This window comes from Portunus trituberculatus, chromosome 2 (assembly GCF_017591435.1).
Source record: "Portunus trituberculatus isolate SZX2019 chromosome 2, ASM1759143v1, whole genome shotgun sequence".
In the NCBI taxonomy this organism is placed as follows: domain Eukaryota; kingdom Metazoa; phylum Arthropoda; class Malacostraca; order Decapoda; family Portunidae; genus Portunus; species Portunus trituberculatus.
Genome location: NC_059256.1, coordinates 9,483,803 through 9,498,802, shown reverse-complemented (window position 1 = coordinate 9,498,802; position 15,000 = coordinate 9,483,803). Strand labels below are relative to the sequence as shown.

Genomic DNA, 15,000 nt, shown 5'->3' with positions numbered 1-15,000 from the left:
CCCTCCACAAACTCAAAACTTCCCTCCACATCTGAAAACTTCCCTCCACAAACTCAAAACTTCCCTCCACATCTGAAAACTTCCCTCCACAAACTCAAAACTTCCCTCCAGACCTAAAAGTTTCCTCCAAACTTCAAAAATTTCTTCCAGATCTACGAAATTTCCCTCCAAATCTGTCAAACTTTCCTCCATATCTCAAAACTTCCCTCCATATCTCAAAACTTCCCTCCATATCTGTCAAACTTCCCTCCACAGCTCATAATTTCCCTCCAAATCTGTCAAATTTCCCTCCACACCTCAAAACTTCCCTCCACACCTGTCAAACTTCCCTCCACACCTGTCAAACTTTCCTCCACACCTGAAAACTTCCCTCCACACCTGAAAACTTCCCTCCACACCTGTCAAACTTCCCTCCACACCTGAAAACTTCCCTCCACACCTGTCAAACTTCCCTCCACACCTGAAAACTTCCCTCCACACCTGTCAAACTTTCCTCCACACCTGAAAACTTCCCTCCACACCTCAAAATGTCCCTGCAAATCTGTCAAATCTCTTTCCATATCTGTCAAACTTCCCTTCAACCACTCTCTCTCTCTCTCTCTCTCTCTCTCTCTCTCTCTCTCTCTCTCTCTCTTCAGTCTCTCTTTCTCCACAGGTGATGACGACATAGTAAACCCGCGTGCGTGTGTGAGTGCGTGTGTGCAGGCGTGCGGACGTGCAGGAGAGCGGGCGGCGAGCATGGAGGTCACCAATGGGGCCGGGGCAGGGGGCGTGGGTGGGGCTGGGTCACTTGGGTCAGGGGCAGGAGGGTCAGGGGGGGCGGGGATCTTAGGCCACGCCAAGGAACTATGTGTCAACAAGATGGGACACACTATGGTCCCTCGAGCTGAAGGTAAGTGAGAGAGAGAGAGAGAGAGAGAGAGAGAGAGAGAGAGATGTGTGTGTGTGATTTATTCCTTCTCTTCTTCTTCTTTGTGACTTTAACCCCTTCAGTACTGGGACACATTTCTACCTTGAGATTTGTGTACCATTAGACCATTAGGACATTAGGAAGGGTGTATGGAGGTCACAAGATTAATGGCCACAGTCTTCACTATTCTAACCCCTTCAGTACTGGGACACATTTTTACCTTAAGATTTGTGACAGTTTGGTATGTTTTGAAGGCATTTTAAGACAGTTTGACATGTTTTGAGGGCATTTTAAGACAGTTTGGCATGTTTTGAGGGCATTTTAAGACAGTTTGACATGTTTTGAGGGCATTTTAAGACAGTTTGACATGTTTTGGGGGCATTTTAAGACAGTTTGACATGTTTTGAGGGCATTTTAAGACAGTTTGACATGTTTTGAGGGCATTTTAAGACAGTTTGACATGTTTTGAGGGCATTTTAAGACAGTTTGACATGTTTTGAGGGCATTTTAAGACAGTTTGACATGTTTTGAGGGCATTTTAAGACAGTTTGGCATGTTTTGAGGGCATTTTAAGACAGTTTGACATGTTTTGAGGGCATTTTAAGACAGTTTGACATGTTTTGAGGGCATTTTAAGACAGTTTGACATGTTTTGAGGGCATTTTAAGACAGTTTGACATGTTTTGAGGGCATTTTAAGACAGTTTGACATGTTTTGAGGACATTTTAAGACAGTTTGACATGTTTGAGGGCATTTTAAGACAGTTTGGCATGTTTTGAGGGCATTTTAAGACAGTTTGGCATATTTTGAGAGAATTTTAATACAGTTTGGCTACAATAAGACCATTTATTGACATTATGAATGGTGTATGGAGGGCACAAGATTAATGGCCACAGTCCTCACCATTTTAATCTCCCACGTGAGTTTGTGAAGCTGTACAAAATCACCAAATAGTCACCACAGGGAATAGGGAAACACGTCACACTACTGAAGGGGTTGAGGAGAGAGAGAGAGATGTAAAAGGTGTGAGAGTGAGGAAGAGAGGAAACGAAGAAGAGGAGGAGGAGGAGGAGGAGGAAGAGGAGATGGTATGTGCATGTTTTTCTTCTTCTTCATCTTCTTCTTCTTCTCTCCTTCTTCTTCTTCGTTTTCTTCTTCTTCTCTCCTATTTTTCTTCTATTTCTTCCTCTTCCTCCTCCTCCTCCTCCTCCTCCTCCTCCTCCTCCTCCTCTTTCTTTTGTTCTTCTCCTTCCATGTGATGTTAAATTAGATTATTGGATGCATCAGTCTTCATCTGTTTCTTCCTCCTCCTCCTCCTCCTCCTCCTCCTCCTCCTCCTCCTCCTCCTCCTCCTCTTCTTGTTGCCTGGAGAGAGAGAGAGAGAGAAACCTGAGAGGAGGAGAGAAATTTAGTACCACGAGGACTGCACGCGCGGGTCTTCACACACACACACACACACACACACACACACACACACACACACACACACACACACACACACACACACACACACACACATTTTTTTCCCTTCTTTTCTTTTAAATGTGTGAAAATTTTGCTCTCTCTCTCTCTCTCTCTCTCTCTCTCTCTCTCTCTCTCTCTCTCTTTCTGGTAAGTTAGGTTAGGTTAGGCTAGGTAAGGGCAGGTGAGAGTGTGTGTGTGTGTGGAGTGAGGGAGAGCGGGAGAGAGTGAGAGTGTTGTAGGAGAGTAAAGGAGATATGCTCATAGAAAGCTGTGTGTGTGTGTGTGTGTGTGTGTGTGTGTGTGTGTGTGTGTGTGTGTGTGTGTGTGTGTGTGTGTCTGTGTGTTTATACAAGGGTACTTTTCAATATAAGCTAATGATGATGATGATTAGGAAGAGAAGAAGGAGGAGGAGGAGGAGGAGGAGGAGGAGGAGAAGAGGAGGAGGAGGAGGAGGAGGAAGAATGAGAGGATGTATACTGATCTTCTTTATGTGTGTGTGTGTGTGTGTGTGTGTGTGTGTGTGTGTGTGTGTGTGTGTGTGTGTTAAATAGAACAAATAATTACATCTATTATTTCTATTACAATAAAAAAAAAAATAATAATAATAATTGTTTTTCAGTTTAAAATATTTCCTCTCTCTCTTTCTTTTTCTTTTCTTTTTCTTTTTTTTTTTTTTTATTTATTTTTTCTGGCGGCAAGAAAATGTTATGGGACAAGTTTGCCTTATTTACTCTCTCTCTCTCTCTCTCTCTCTCTCTCTCTCTCTCTCTCTCTCTCTCAATCTTGTAAGTATAGTGTGTGTGTGTGTGTGTGTGTATGTGTGTGTGTGTGTGTGTATTTCACGTACACACACACACACACACACACACACACACACACACACACACATACATTACTTTCATTCTTTTCCTCTTCCTTCTTTCTTCCTTCCTTTCTGGACGAGCGCCAAATCTCTCTCTCTCTCTCTCTCTCTCTCTCTCTCTCTCTCTCTCTCTCTCTCTCTGAATTCATTTATCTCAGTCCTAATTTTCTATTTTATTTATATACTTGGTTATCTCTCTCTCTCTCTCTCTCTCTCTCTCTCTCTCTCTCTCTCTCTCTCTCTCTCTCTCTCTCTCTCTCTCTCTCTCTCTCTCTCTCTCTCTCTCTCTCTCTCTCTCTCTCTCTCTCTCTCTCTCTCTCTCTCAATTCATTTTTCATTTTCTATTTCATTTAGTCACTAGATTATTTATCCATAGAGAGAGAGAGAGAGAGAGAGAGAAGAAGAAAGAAAGATATTGAGGTTTACTTATATTACAACCTTATCTCTCCCTCCCTCTCTCTCTCTCTCTCTCTCTCTCTCTCTCTCTCTCTCTCTCTCTCTCTGACAGGAGGCGGCGGGTTCACAATATTTCGCCAGCTGTTTTGGCGCCACAGACTACAAACCATCACTTACTGCTCTGTCTTCTGGAGTTTTGGGATGTGCGTGGCGTTTTTAGGCCCTACACTCCTGGATCTAGGTGAGAGGGGCGTGGGAGAGGGTGGGAGTGGGAGAGGGAGAGTGGGTGCATGCGTGGGTGTGCCTGGAGTAGCTGTAGTAGTAGTAGTAGTAGCAGTAGGAGGCGATGAGGAGTGAGAAGATTGTAAAGTTATATTCCTTATTAAACTTTCTCTTCTTCTTCTTCTTCTTCTTCCTCCTCCTCCTCCTCCTCCTCCTCCTCCTCCTCGTCCTCCTCCTCCTCCTCCGCTTCTATGTAACAGTAAGACATTGAAACCTCCCCTATCTTCATGTCATCTCCTCCTCCTCCTCCTCCTCCTCCTCCTCCTCTTGTTCCTTCTCCCCTCATCTCCTCTTACCTCCCCACACAGGTAGGGAAGATGTAACATTAGTACCTGCTCCTCCTCCTCCTCCTCCTCCTGCTCCTCCTCCTCCTCCTCCTCCTCTCCTCCTCCTCCTTCATTTCTTCCCCCTCCTCCTCCTCCTCCTTGTCTTTCTTTCATTCATCTCTTCTTGTATTTATTCATCTACTTCCTCCTCCTCCTCCTCCTCCTCCTCCTCCTCCTCCTCCTCCTCCTCCTCCTCCTCTTTCCACCCTCCATAATCTCATCACCACCCCATTCCCAGCAGTCTAACCCATTCCCGCCATTTTAATCCACTCTAACGCATTTCAAGCCCATTCCAACCCATTCCAATCTATTCCTACCCATTCCAAACCCATATCTACCCATTCCCACCCATTCCGTGTTTTTTGGGGTATATTTGCGGTTTTTGGTGTGTTTTGGAGGCTCATTCAAACCCATATCTACCCATCCCCACCCATTCCCACCCATATCTACCCATCCCCACCCATTCCCACCCATATCTACCCATCCCATTCCCACCCATATCTACCCATTCCCACCCATATCTACCCATTCCCACCCATATCCACCCATTTCCTACTCATAATTACCCATTCCCACCCATTTCCACCCATATCTACCCATTCCCACTCATATCTACCCATTTCCACCCATATCTACCCATTTCCACCCATATCTACCCATTACCACCCATTCCTATCCATTCCAACCCATTTCCACCCATTTCCCACCCATAATTACCCATTCCCACCCATATCTACCCATTCCCACCCATATCCACCCATTTCCTACTCATAATTACCCATTCCCACCCATTTCCACCCATATCTACCCATTCCCACACATTCCTACCCATTTCCACCCATTTCCCACTCATATATACCCATTTCCACCCATATCTACCCATTCTCACCCATATCTACCCATTCCTATCCATTCCAACCCATTTCCACCCATTTCCCACTCATAATTACCCATTCCCACCCATTTCCACCCATATACCCATTGGCACCCATTCCCGTGGGTGATGGAGGCGCTGTGTGTGTGTTCCAGGTTGCCGCATATCTTCAGTGTTCAGTTCAATGTCCTGGATCTTCTTCTCCCAAGCACTCTTCACTCTCATCGGCTCAGCGTGTGGCGGATTCCTCATTCAAAGGTAATGGGTTAATGGGCTAATGGGTGAGTAATGGGGGATAGTGGTAAAATTGGCTCAGTTTGTGTCAGCTTCCTCGTTTAAAGCTAATGGGTTAATGGGTGAGTAATGGGGTATAGTGGGTAAAATTGGCTCAGTTTGTCAGCTTCCTCGTTTAAAGCTAATGGGTTAATGGGCTAATGGGTGAGTAATGGGGATAGTGGTAAATTGGCTCAGTTTGTCAGCTTCCTCATTTAAAGCTAATGGGTTAATGGGCTAATGGGTGAGTAATGGGGATAGTGGTAAAATTGGCTCAGTTTGTGTCAGCTTCCTCATTTAAAGCTAATGGGTTAATGGGCTAATGGGTGAGTAATGGGTATAGTGGTAAATTGGCTCAGTTTGTCAGCTTCCTCATTTAAAGCTAATGGGTTAATGGGCTAATGGGTGAGTAATGGGGGATAGTGAGTAAAATTGGCTCAGTTTGTGTCAGCTTCCTCATTTAAAGCTAATGGGTTAATGGGCTAATGGGTGAGTAATGAGATAGTGGGTAAAATTAGCTCAGTTTGTGTCAGCTTCCTCATTTAAAGCTAATGGGCTAATGGGCTAATGGGTGAGTAATGGGGATAGTGGGTAAATTAGCTCAGTTTGTGTCAGCTTCCTCATTTAAAGCTAATGGGTTAATGGGCTAATGGGTGAGTAATGGGGGATAGTGGGTAAAATTGGCTCAGTTTGTGTCAGCTTCCTCATTTAAAGCTAATGGGTTAATGGGCTAATGGGTGAGTAATGGGGTATAGTGGGTAAAATTGGCTCAGTTTGTGTCAGCTTCCTCATTTAAAGCTAATGGGTTAATGGGCTAATGGGTGAGTAATGGGGTATAGTGGGTAAAATTGGCTCAGTTTGTCAGCTTCCTCATTTAAAGCTAATGGGTTAATGGGCTAATGGGTGAGTAATGGGGGATAGTGGGTAAAATTGGCTTAGTTTGTGTCAGCTTCCTCATTCAAAGGTAATGGGTTAATGGGCTAATGGGTGAGTAATGGGGGATAGTGGGTAAAATTGGCTCAGTTTGTGTCAGCTTCCTCATTTAAAGCTAATGGGTTAATGGGCTAATGGGTGAGTAATGGGGGATAGTGGGTAAAATTGGCTTAGTTTGTGTCAGCTTCCTCATTCAAAGGTAATGGGTTAATGGGCTAATGGGTGAGTAATGGGGATAGTGGGTAAAATTGGCTCAGTTTGTGTCAGCTTCCTCATTTAAAGCTAATGGGTTAATGGGCTAATGGGTGAGTAATGGGGGATAGTGGGTAAAATTGGCTTAGTTTGTGTCAGCTTCCTCATTTAAAGCTAATGGGTTAATGGGTGAGTAATGGGGGATAGTGGGTAGAATTGGCTCAGTTTGTGGTGGTTTCCCCATTCAAAGGTAATGGATAATGGGTTAATGGCCTAATGGGTAATGGGTTAATGGGTGAGTAATGGGGGATAGTGGTGGGTAATGGGTTAATGGGTGAGTAATTGGGGATAATTTATAGAATTGGATCAGTTTATGGCGTTTTCCTCATTTAAAGGTAATGAATAATGGGTTAATGGGGATAATGGATAAAATTTGCTCAGTTTGTGGTGGCTTCTTCATTCAAATGTAATGGGTAATGGGTTAATGGGTGGTATGTGATTAGTAGGGAGGACGAGTGGGTAAATGAGTAATTAGGATGACTGGATGAGTAATGGGTGGAGAGAATGGATCGGTAATGGGTAATGGGTGAGTAATGGGTTAATGGGTGAATAATAGAAGTGAATTGGGGAATAATGGATTAGTGGAATGAGTGAATGGGTTAGGGAGAATAATGGTTGGGAGTAATGGGTAATGGGTGTGTAAATGGATGAGTAATGGGTGGATAAAGGATGAATAATGGATAGAATAGGTGGGTAATGTCGGATGAATGGGTGAGGGTGAGTAATTGATAAGTAATGGGTGAATGGGTGAGTAATGGGTAATGGGGTAATAATGAATGGGTGAATAATGGGGAATGATGCGTAGGTAATGAGTGAATAATGGGTAGAAAGGACGGGAAATGAATTAATGGATAAGCGAATGGGGATAATGGGTAATGGGTGAGTAATGGGTAGGAGTAATAGGTTAATGGGTGAGTGAATGGGTAAGTAATGGGTGACTAATGCATGGGATGAGTGAATAAATGAATAATGGGTGGGTGTCGGGTAATGGGTGAAGAGCGACAGTTAATGGGTGAGTAATGGATGAATGGTTAATAGATAATGGATAGAATGGGTTAATGGGTAAGGGGTAGGATGGGCAGGTAAGGAATGATGGGTGGATGGGTGAATAATGGGTTAATGGGTAATAGGAAATGGTTAATGGGTGAGTGGTGAGTGAAGGTTAACAGTTAATGGGTGGGAGTAATGGGTGATGTGGGTGGTGATGGGTGGGAGAGAGAGAGAGAGAGAGAGAGAGAGAGAATTTGTTTTACTTATTGTTGTATTCCTTCTTCTTCTTCTTCTTCTTCTTCTTCTTCTTCTTCTTCTTCTTCTTCTTCTTCTCCTCCTCCTCCTTCTCCTCTTCCTCTTCCTTCCTCCTCCATTCACTGCCATTCTATTATCTTCTTTATCTCCCGGACCGTCTTCCCATTCCTCCTCCTCCTCCTCCTCCTCCTCCTCCTCCTCCTCCTCCTCCTCCTCCTCCTCCTCCTCCTCCTCCTCCTCCTCCTCCTCCACTCGTGTGCAAATTGTAAGAAGAAAATTTGAAGAAGGAAAAACTTTAATAGATAATTTAAGAGAGAGAGAGAGAGAGAGAGAGAGAGATTATTTGTCTTTCTCTTCGCTTCTGTTTCGGTTGTGTACATTCTCTCTCTCTCTCTCTCTCTCTCTCTCTCTCTCTCTCTCTCTCTCTCTCTCTCTCTCTCTCTCTCTCTCTCTCTCTCTCTCTCTCTCTCTCTCTCTCTCTCTCTCTCTCTCTCTCTCTCTCTCTCTCTCTCTCTCTCTCTCTCTCTCTCTCTCTCTCTCTCTCTCTCTCTCTCTCTCTCTCTCTCTCTCTCTCTCTCTCTCTCTCTCTCTCGTTAAAGAAGACAGACTGTACGGCAGGTATCGAGAGAGAGAGAGAGAGAGAGAGAGAGAGAGAGAGAGAGAGAGAGAGAGAATTTGGGAAGGATTTTGTACTGAGATGTTTCCTCCTCCTCCTCCTCCTCCTCCTCCTCCTCCTCCTCCTCCTTTTCCTCTTCTTTTTCCTTCACATGCTATCGTTGCTCTCTCTCTCTCTCTCTCTCTCTCTCTCTCTCTCTCTCTCTCTCTCTCTCTCTCTCTCTCTCTCTCTCTCTCTCTCTCTCTCATGCGGGTGTGTAAAGAAGGAAGACCGAGAGGAGGAGGAGGAGGAGGAAGAACAAATAAAAGGAGGAGGAGGAGGAGGAGGAGGAGGAGGAGGAAGGAAGCGGTGTGTGTGTGTGTGTGTGTGTGTGTGTGTGTGTGTGTGTGTGTGTGTGTGTGTGTTTATGCAAATTAGTTTTCTTTTTGTCGTTTTTTTTTTTTTTTTTTATTCTGAAAGTGAAAATAATAATAAGAGAGAGAGAGAGAGAGAGAGAGAGTATATTTAATTTTGTTTGTTTGTCTCTTCGTTTATTTGTTTGTTATTATTATTATTATTATTATTATTATTATTATTATTATTATTATTATTATTATTATTATTATTGTGAATTTTAACACCCTAACCTGATTTTTCGCATTTTTATTCACTTTTCCTCAATAATAACAATAATAACAACAACAATAACAACAATAATAACAATAATAACAACAATAATAACAACAATAATAATAATAATAATAATAATAATATAAACAAGTCTTCAGTTACCATTACTTATCAAAACATTACAATATTCATTAATTAATTACTTTATATATTGACCTATTTATTTATCTACCTATTTACCAAGTCCTTAAGTATATCTATCAATGTTTTTATCTATTTACATACAAGCTTGTCTATCTATCTGTTTAGTTATTCACTTATATATTTATTTATATTAGCGTTTTTATTTTTATTTTCCCTTGTGTGTGTGTGTGTGTGTGTGTGTGTGTGTGTGTGTGTGTGTGTGTGTGTGTGTGTGTGTGTGTGCAGGCACCGAGATCCCCGCCCCGTGCATGAGATGGGGAGGTGGACGTGGTTCTACAAGTATTTCAGGAGTGAGAGTAGGTAAGTGAGAGAGAGAGAGAGAGAGAGAGAGAGAGAGAGCGAGAGATAACAACTATTTCAACTAAACAAAAATTTTCACCAATGCAAAACACAAATGATATACCTCTTTCCTCCCCCGCATCTTCTCATCTCCACTAACCTCCACTCATCTCCACTCATCTCCAGGCTGGGCAACCACGTGGTACTCCTCATCTCCACCACAATGCTGGCTGTCACCTTGGCTATCGTCCCCTGGTGTCGTGTGCTATGGGGCTGGCTGGCGTCCTAGCTGTTATGGGATATTTTATGGGGACAATTGATACAGTGGCTAACATTTCCATGATTCAGCTCTACGGGAGGAACGTGGCGCCCTTCCTGCAGGTATGGACAGGTGTGGGAAGGGTGTGTGCAGGTGTGGGTGGCTGGGCGTGTCTGTGGGTGTGTTGGGAGAGGCGTGGGAGAGGGAAATGTGAGTGGGTGTATGTTTGTGTCTGTGAGAGTGATAAATAAAAGATCATGTTTGTAGTGGATTTCTGACAGGTGTGGAGGTGTGGGAAGGTGTGTGGAGGTGTGGACAAGTGTGGGAAGGGTGTGTGCAGGTGTGGGAGGCTGGGCGTGTGTGCGAGTGGGCTGGGAGAAGTGTGGGAGAGGGAAAAGTGAGAGGAAATTTTGGGTATCTATGTACGAAATAATGAAAAAAAAACGTTTCTTGCAGATGTGGAGGTTTGGGAAGGTGTGGGAAGGTGTGGGAAGGGTCTGAGCAGGTGTGGGTGGCTGGGTGTGTCTGTGAGTGGGGTGGGAGAGGCGTGGGAGAGCTGAGAGAGACAAGATGCGTTCATGCGTGTGAGAGAGGGAAGGAAAACAAAACGAGAGAAAGGTTTGTTTACATAAGACTTGGTCGCACCGTAGCGTCTTTAGTGCAGGTGTGGACAGGTGTAGACAGGTGTGAGAGGCAGGAGGGGAGCTGTGGGTAGGTGTGGAAAGGGGTGAGAGGGAGAGAGAGTGAGTGAGAGCTGTTTGTGAGAGTAGGAGAAACGATGAAAGGAATGAAAGAGCTATGTTATTAAGAGAGAGAGAGAGAGAGAGAGAGAGTACCTGTTTGTTGACCTAATTAAGAGCAGGTGAGGTCAGGTAAAGCGTGAGTAATTTGTGTGTGTGTGTGTGTGTGTGTGTGTGTGTGTGTGTGTGTGTGTGTGTGTGTGTGTGTGTGTGTGTGTGTGTGTGTGTGTGCGCAGTAAAATATTAAATGTTGTTTCCGTAGATTTCTCTCTCTCTCTCTCTCTCTCTCTCTCTCTCTCTCTCTCTCTCTCTCTCTCTCTCTCTCTGATGTTTTTAATCCCAAAGATGTATTGTGAAAGAGAGAGAGAGAGAGAGAGAGAGAGAGAGAGAGAGAGAGAGAGAGAGAGAGAGAGAGAGAGAGAGAGAGAGACTTTAATCTTATCCATCGAATCTTCCCTTTAAAGATAATCTCCTCCTCCTCCTCCTCCTCCTCCTCCTCCTCCTCCTCCTCCTCCTCCTCCTCCTCCTCCTCCTCCTCCTCCTCCTCCTCCTCCTCCTCCTCTTCTGTTATGCATTACTTTCGATATTAACTAGTTTTTCCTCTATCCTCCTCTTCCTCCTCTTCCTCTTCCTCTTCCTCTTCCTCTTCCTCCTTTTCCTCTCTCTCTTCCTCCTCTTTCTCTTCCTCCTTTATTCAATTTGCAGTTATTCCTTCTTTATCGTCTTTCTGTTAATTATTTCCTCCTCCTCCTCCTCCTCCTCCTCCTCCTCCTCCTCCTCCTCCTCCTCCTCCTCCTCCTCCTCTTCTTCTTCTTCCTCCTCCTCTTCCGCTAATCACTCTTCCACATATTACCCCATCATCTCCACCACCTCCTCCACTCATCTCCACTTACAAACTCCACTTTTTGTATAGATTTAATACTTTTTCTCGTCTTCCACCTCCTCCACTTACCTCCACCTCCTCCTCCACTAATCTCCACCTCCTCCTCCACTTATCTCCACCTCCTCCTCCACTTATCTCCACTTCCTATTCTTCCTTTTCCTCCACCTTCTCAACATACCTCCATTTCCTCCTCCGCTTACCTCCACGTCCTCCTCCTTTTTATCTCCATTTCCTCCTCCACCTCCTCCTCCACATACATCCACCTTTTACCTCCATTTCTTCCTCCAGTTACCTCCACTTACCTCCACCTCCTGTTCTTCCTCCACCTCCTCCTCATTTAACCTCCACTTATCTCCACTTATCTCCACTTATCTCCACAGACTCTCCACTTCTTCTATGGCCTGGGCGCGTTTCTGTCTCCCATAGTGGCAGAACCATTTCTTTTGAACAAGGACTGCACCGCGCCCCCTGCCACCCCCACGGCCCCCACCCCGCCCGGAGCCTCCCCGCCACTCCCGCCCCACCCCGTGCCCCGCAACCTATCCCTGTCGCTGCCACCAATTAACGCATCGGCCGAGGATATTAGTGATGACTCAGATATACAGTACGCGTTTTGGATACTGTCTGGACTGCAGGTGAGAGAGGGGGAGAGGGAGAGGGAGAGGGAGAGGGTGTGGTAGAGAGGGAAGAATGGGAGAGGTAGAGAAGAGAAGGGAGAGAGAGAGAGGAGATAGGGGAGAAAGGGAATGATAGAGAAAGAGAGAGAGTGATAGAGAAGAGGGAGAGGGAAAGAGAGAGAGAGAGAGAGAGAGAGAGAGAGAGAGAGAGAGAGAGAGAGAGAGAGAGAGAGAGAGAGAGAGAGGAGGAGAGGAGGAGAGAAAGAGAGAAGGGGAGAGGGAGAAGAGAGAGAGAGAGAGAGAGAGAGAAGAGGAAGAGGGAGAGGAAAGAGAGAGGAGAGGAAGACGGGGGGTGATTAAGGGTTAGAGGGAGAGAGAGAGAGAGAGAGAGAGAGAGAGAGAGAGAGAGAGAGTGATTAAGAGAAAGATGTGTGTGTGTGTGTGTGTGTGTGTGTGTGTGTGTGTGTGTAATGATGGGTAATTCATGTGTTTAATTATTTAGATATTGTTGTTGTTGTTTTTCTTCTTCTCCTCCTCCTCCTTCTCCTTCTTCTTCTTCTTCTTCTTCTTCTTCTTCTTCTTCTTCTTCTTCTTCTTCTTCTTCTTCTTCCTTTTTTCTACCTTTAGTTCTCTCTTCTCCTCTTTTTTTTTCGTTGTTGTCACTATTCTCCTCCTCCTCCTCCTCCTTCTCCTCCTCCTCCTCCTCCTCCTCCTCCTCCTGTGCTAATTAAGAATGGCCAGGTGTTAAAATCTCACCTGTTTCAAGAGGAAGAGGTTTAACTGCGACGCCATTAAAGGAGGAGGAGGAGGAGGAGGAGGAGGAGGAGGAGGAACTAAAACAGCACGTAAAAACAAGAACAGCAATGAGGAAGAGAAGGAAGAGGAGGAGGAGGAAGAGGAGAAAAAAAAAGGAAGAGGAGGAGGAGGAGGAGAAGGAGGAGGAGGAAAAACAAAGAAAGAGGAGGAGGAGGAGGAGGAGGAGGAGGAGGAAGAAGTAGAATCAAAACAACAACAACAACAAAGAGGAGGAAGAGGAGGAGGAGGAAGAGGAAGAAGAGGAAGAGGAGGAAGAGGAAGAGGGGAGGATATGAAATTCGTGTGTTATTTATTAGTAGTCTTAAAGGTGATGAGAGAGAGAGAGAGAGAGAGAGAGAGAGAGAGAGAGAGATTATATTCATTCAAAGGTATATTTCTTAATTAGCAGAAATACCTAACCTAACTTTTATTTCTCACGTTAATTAGAAGACACACACACACACACACACACACACACACACACACACACACACACACACACACACACACACACACACACACACACACACTCATTTTTTCCATATTTCTTCACTAAATCTTGATATTCTACTCTCTTCCAGCCACTCTCACTCTCTCCCTCACTCTCTCTCACTCTCCCTCACTCTCCCAGCCAGTCTCACACTCTCCCTCACTTTCTCATACTCTCCCTCACTCTCCCACACTCTCCCTCACGCTCTCATACTCTCTCTCTCTCTCTCACACTCTCCCTCACTCTCTCATACTCTCCGTCACTCTCCCACACTCTCCTACACTCTCCCTCACTCTTTCCCACACTCTCCCACGCTCTTTCACACTCTCTCACACTTTTCCACACTCTCCCACGCTCTCTCACACTCTCCCACACTCTCCCATGCTCTCTCACACTCTCCCACTCTCTCCCACACTCTCCTTGTCACGCCTTGCCACGACTTGCCACGCCTTTCCACGCCTTGTCACGCCTTGCCACGCCTTGTCACACCTTGCCACGCCTTTTCACGCCTTGTCACGCCTTGCTACGCCTTGTCACGGCTTGTCACGCCTTGTCACACCTTGCCACGCCTTGTCACGCCTTGCCACGCCTTCCCACACCTTACCACACGCCTTCCCACGCCTTGTCACGCCTTGTCACGCCTTGCCACGCCTTGTCACGCCTTGTCACGCCTTGCCACGCCTTGCCACGTCTTACCACACGCCTTCCCACGCCTTATCACGCCTTGTCTCGCCTTGTCACGCCTTACCACGCCTTCTCATGCCTTGTCACGTCTTACCACGCCTTCCCACGCCTTGTCACGCCTTTCCACGCCTTGCCACGCCTTCCCACGCCTTGCCACGCCTTGTCACGCCTTGCCACACCTTGCCACACCTTCCCACGCCTTCTCATGCCTTGCCACGTCCTTCCAGATCCCGGTGGTGCTGTTGCTGGTCCTCCTGGTGGTGCGGGAGGCGATGGGGCTGGACCAGATAGGCGGGGAGGACTCTGGGGGACAGGTGGAGGCGGGGAAGGAGGTGTATGAGATGCAGTCCTCGTCTTTCACGAAGGGTGAGGAGCTGCCCCCAGTCACCAGGGAACAGCAACTCACGGTGGTAGTGCTCACCGCCTTCATGCTGTTCCTCTATGACGGCATGCAGGTGTGTGTCGGTTTAGGGGTTTGGGGGTTTGGGTGTGGTGTGTGTTTTGGGGGTGTTTGGGTGTGTAATCTGTGTGTTTTGGGGATGTTTGATGGTGTGTTGTGTGTTTTTGGGGGTGTTTGGGGGTGTTTTGGGGTGTAGTGTGTTTGGATGTGTGGTGTGTGTGTTTGGACGTGTTTTGGTGTGTAATTTGTGTGTTTTGGGGATGTTTGATGGTGTGTTGTGTGTTTTTGGGGGTGTTTTGGGGTGTAGTGTGTGTGTTTGGGTGTTTGGGGGTGTTTGCGTGTGTGTTGTGTGTTTTTTAGGGGTGTTTGGGGGTGTTTTGGGGTGTGTTTGGGTGTGTTTGAGTGTGTGGGGGTGTGTTTGGGAGTGTTTGGGTGTGTGGTGTGTGTGTTTCGTGGTGTTGGTGGTGTTTGGGGGTGTTTTGGGGTGTAGTGTGTGTGTTTGGGTGCGTGATGTGTGTATTTCAAGGTGTGTGGGGTGTTTGTGGGTGTAGGGGTGTGTGCGTGGTGTTGAGGTGTGTAGGAATGTTTTTTGGGGGTGTTTGAGGTGT

The 15,000-nt window shown here is 45.9% G+C and overlaps 1 protein-coding gene across 1 annotated transcript in view; it reads left to right on the top strand.

The window, feature by feature from the left end:
- The first annotated feature begins 804 nt into the window (after positions 1 to 804).
- LOC123505152 (major facilitator superfamily domain-containing protein 4A-like) overlaps positions 805 to 15,000 on the top strand; it is a 19,442-nt gene continuing 5,246 nt past the window's right edge. The window contains 7 exon segments of the mRNA XM_045256276.1: positions 805 to 892; positions 3,744 to 3,872; positions 5,269 to 5,371; positions 9,711 to 9,802; positions 9,805 to 9,905; positions 11,787 to 12,041; positions 14,220 to 14,447. Of these exon segments, the coding sequence (XP_045112211.1) occupies positions 862 to 892; positions 3,744 to 3,872; positions 5,269 to 5,371; positions 9,711 to 9,802; positions 9,805 to 9,905; positions 11,787 to 12,041; positions 14,220 to 14,447 (939 nt within the window). The 5' untranslated portion in view covers positions 805 to 861.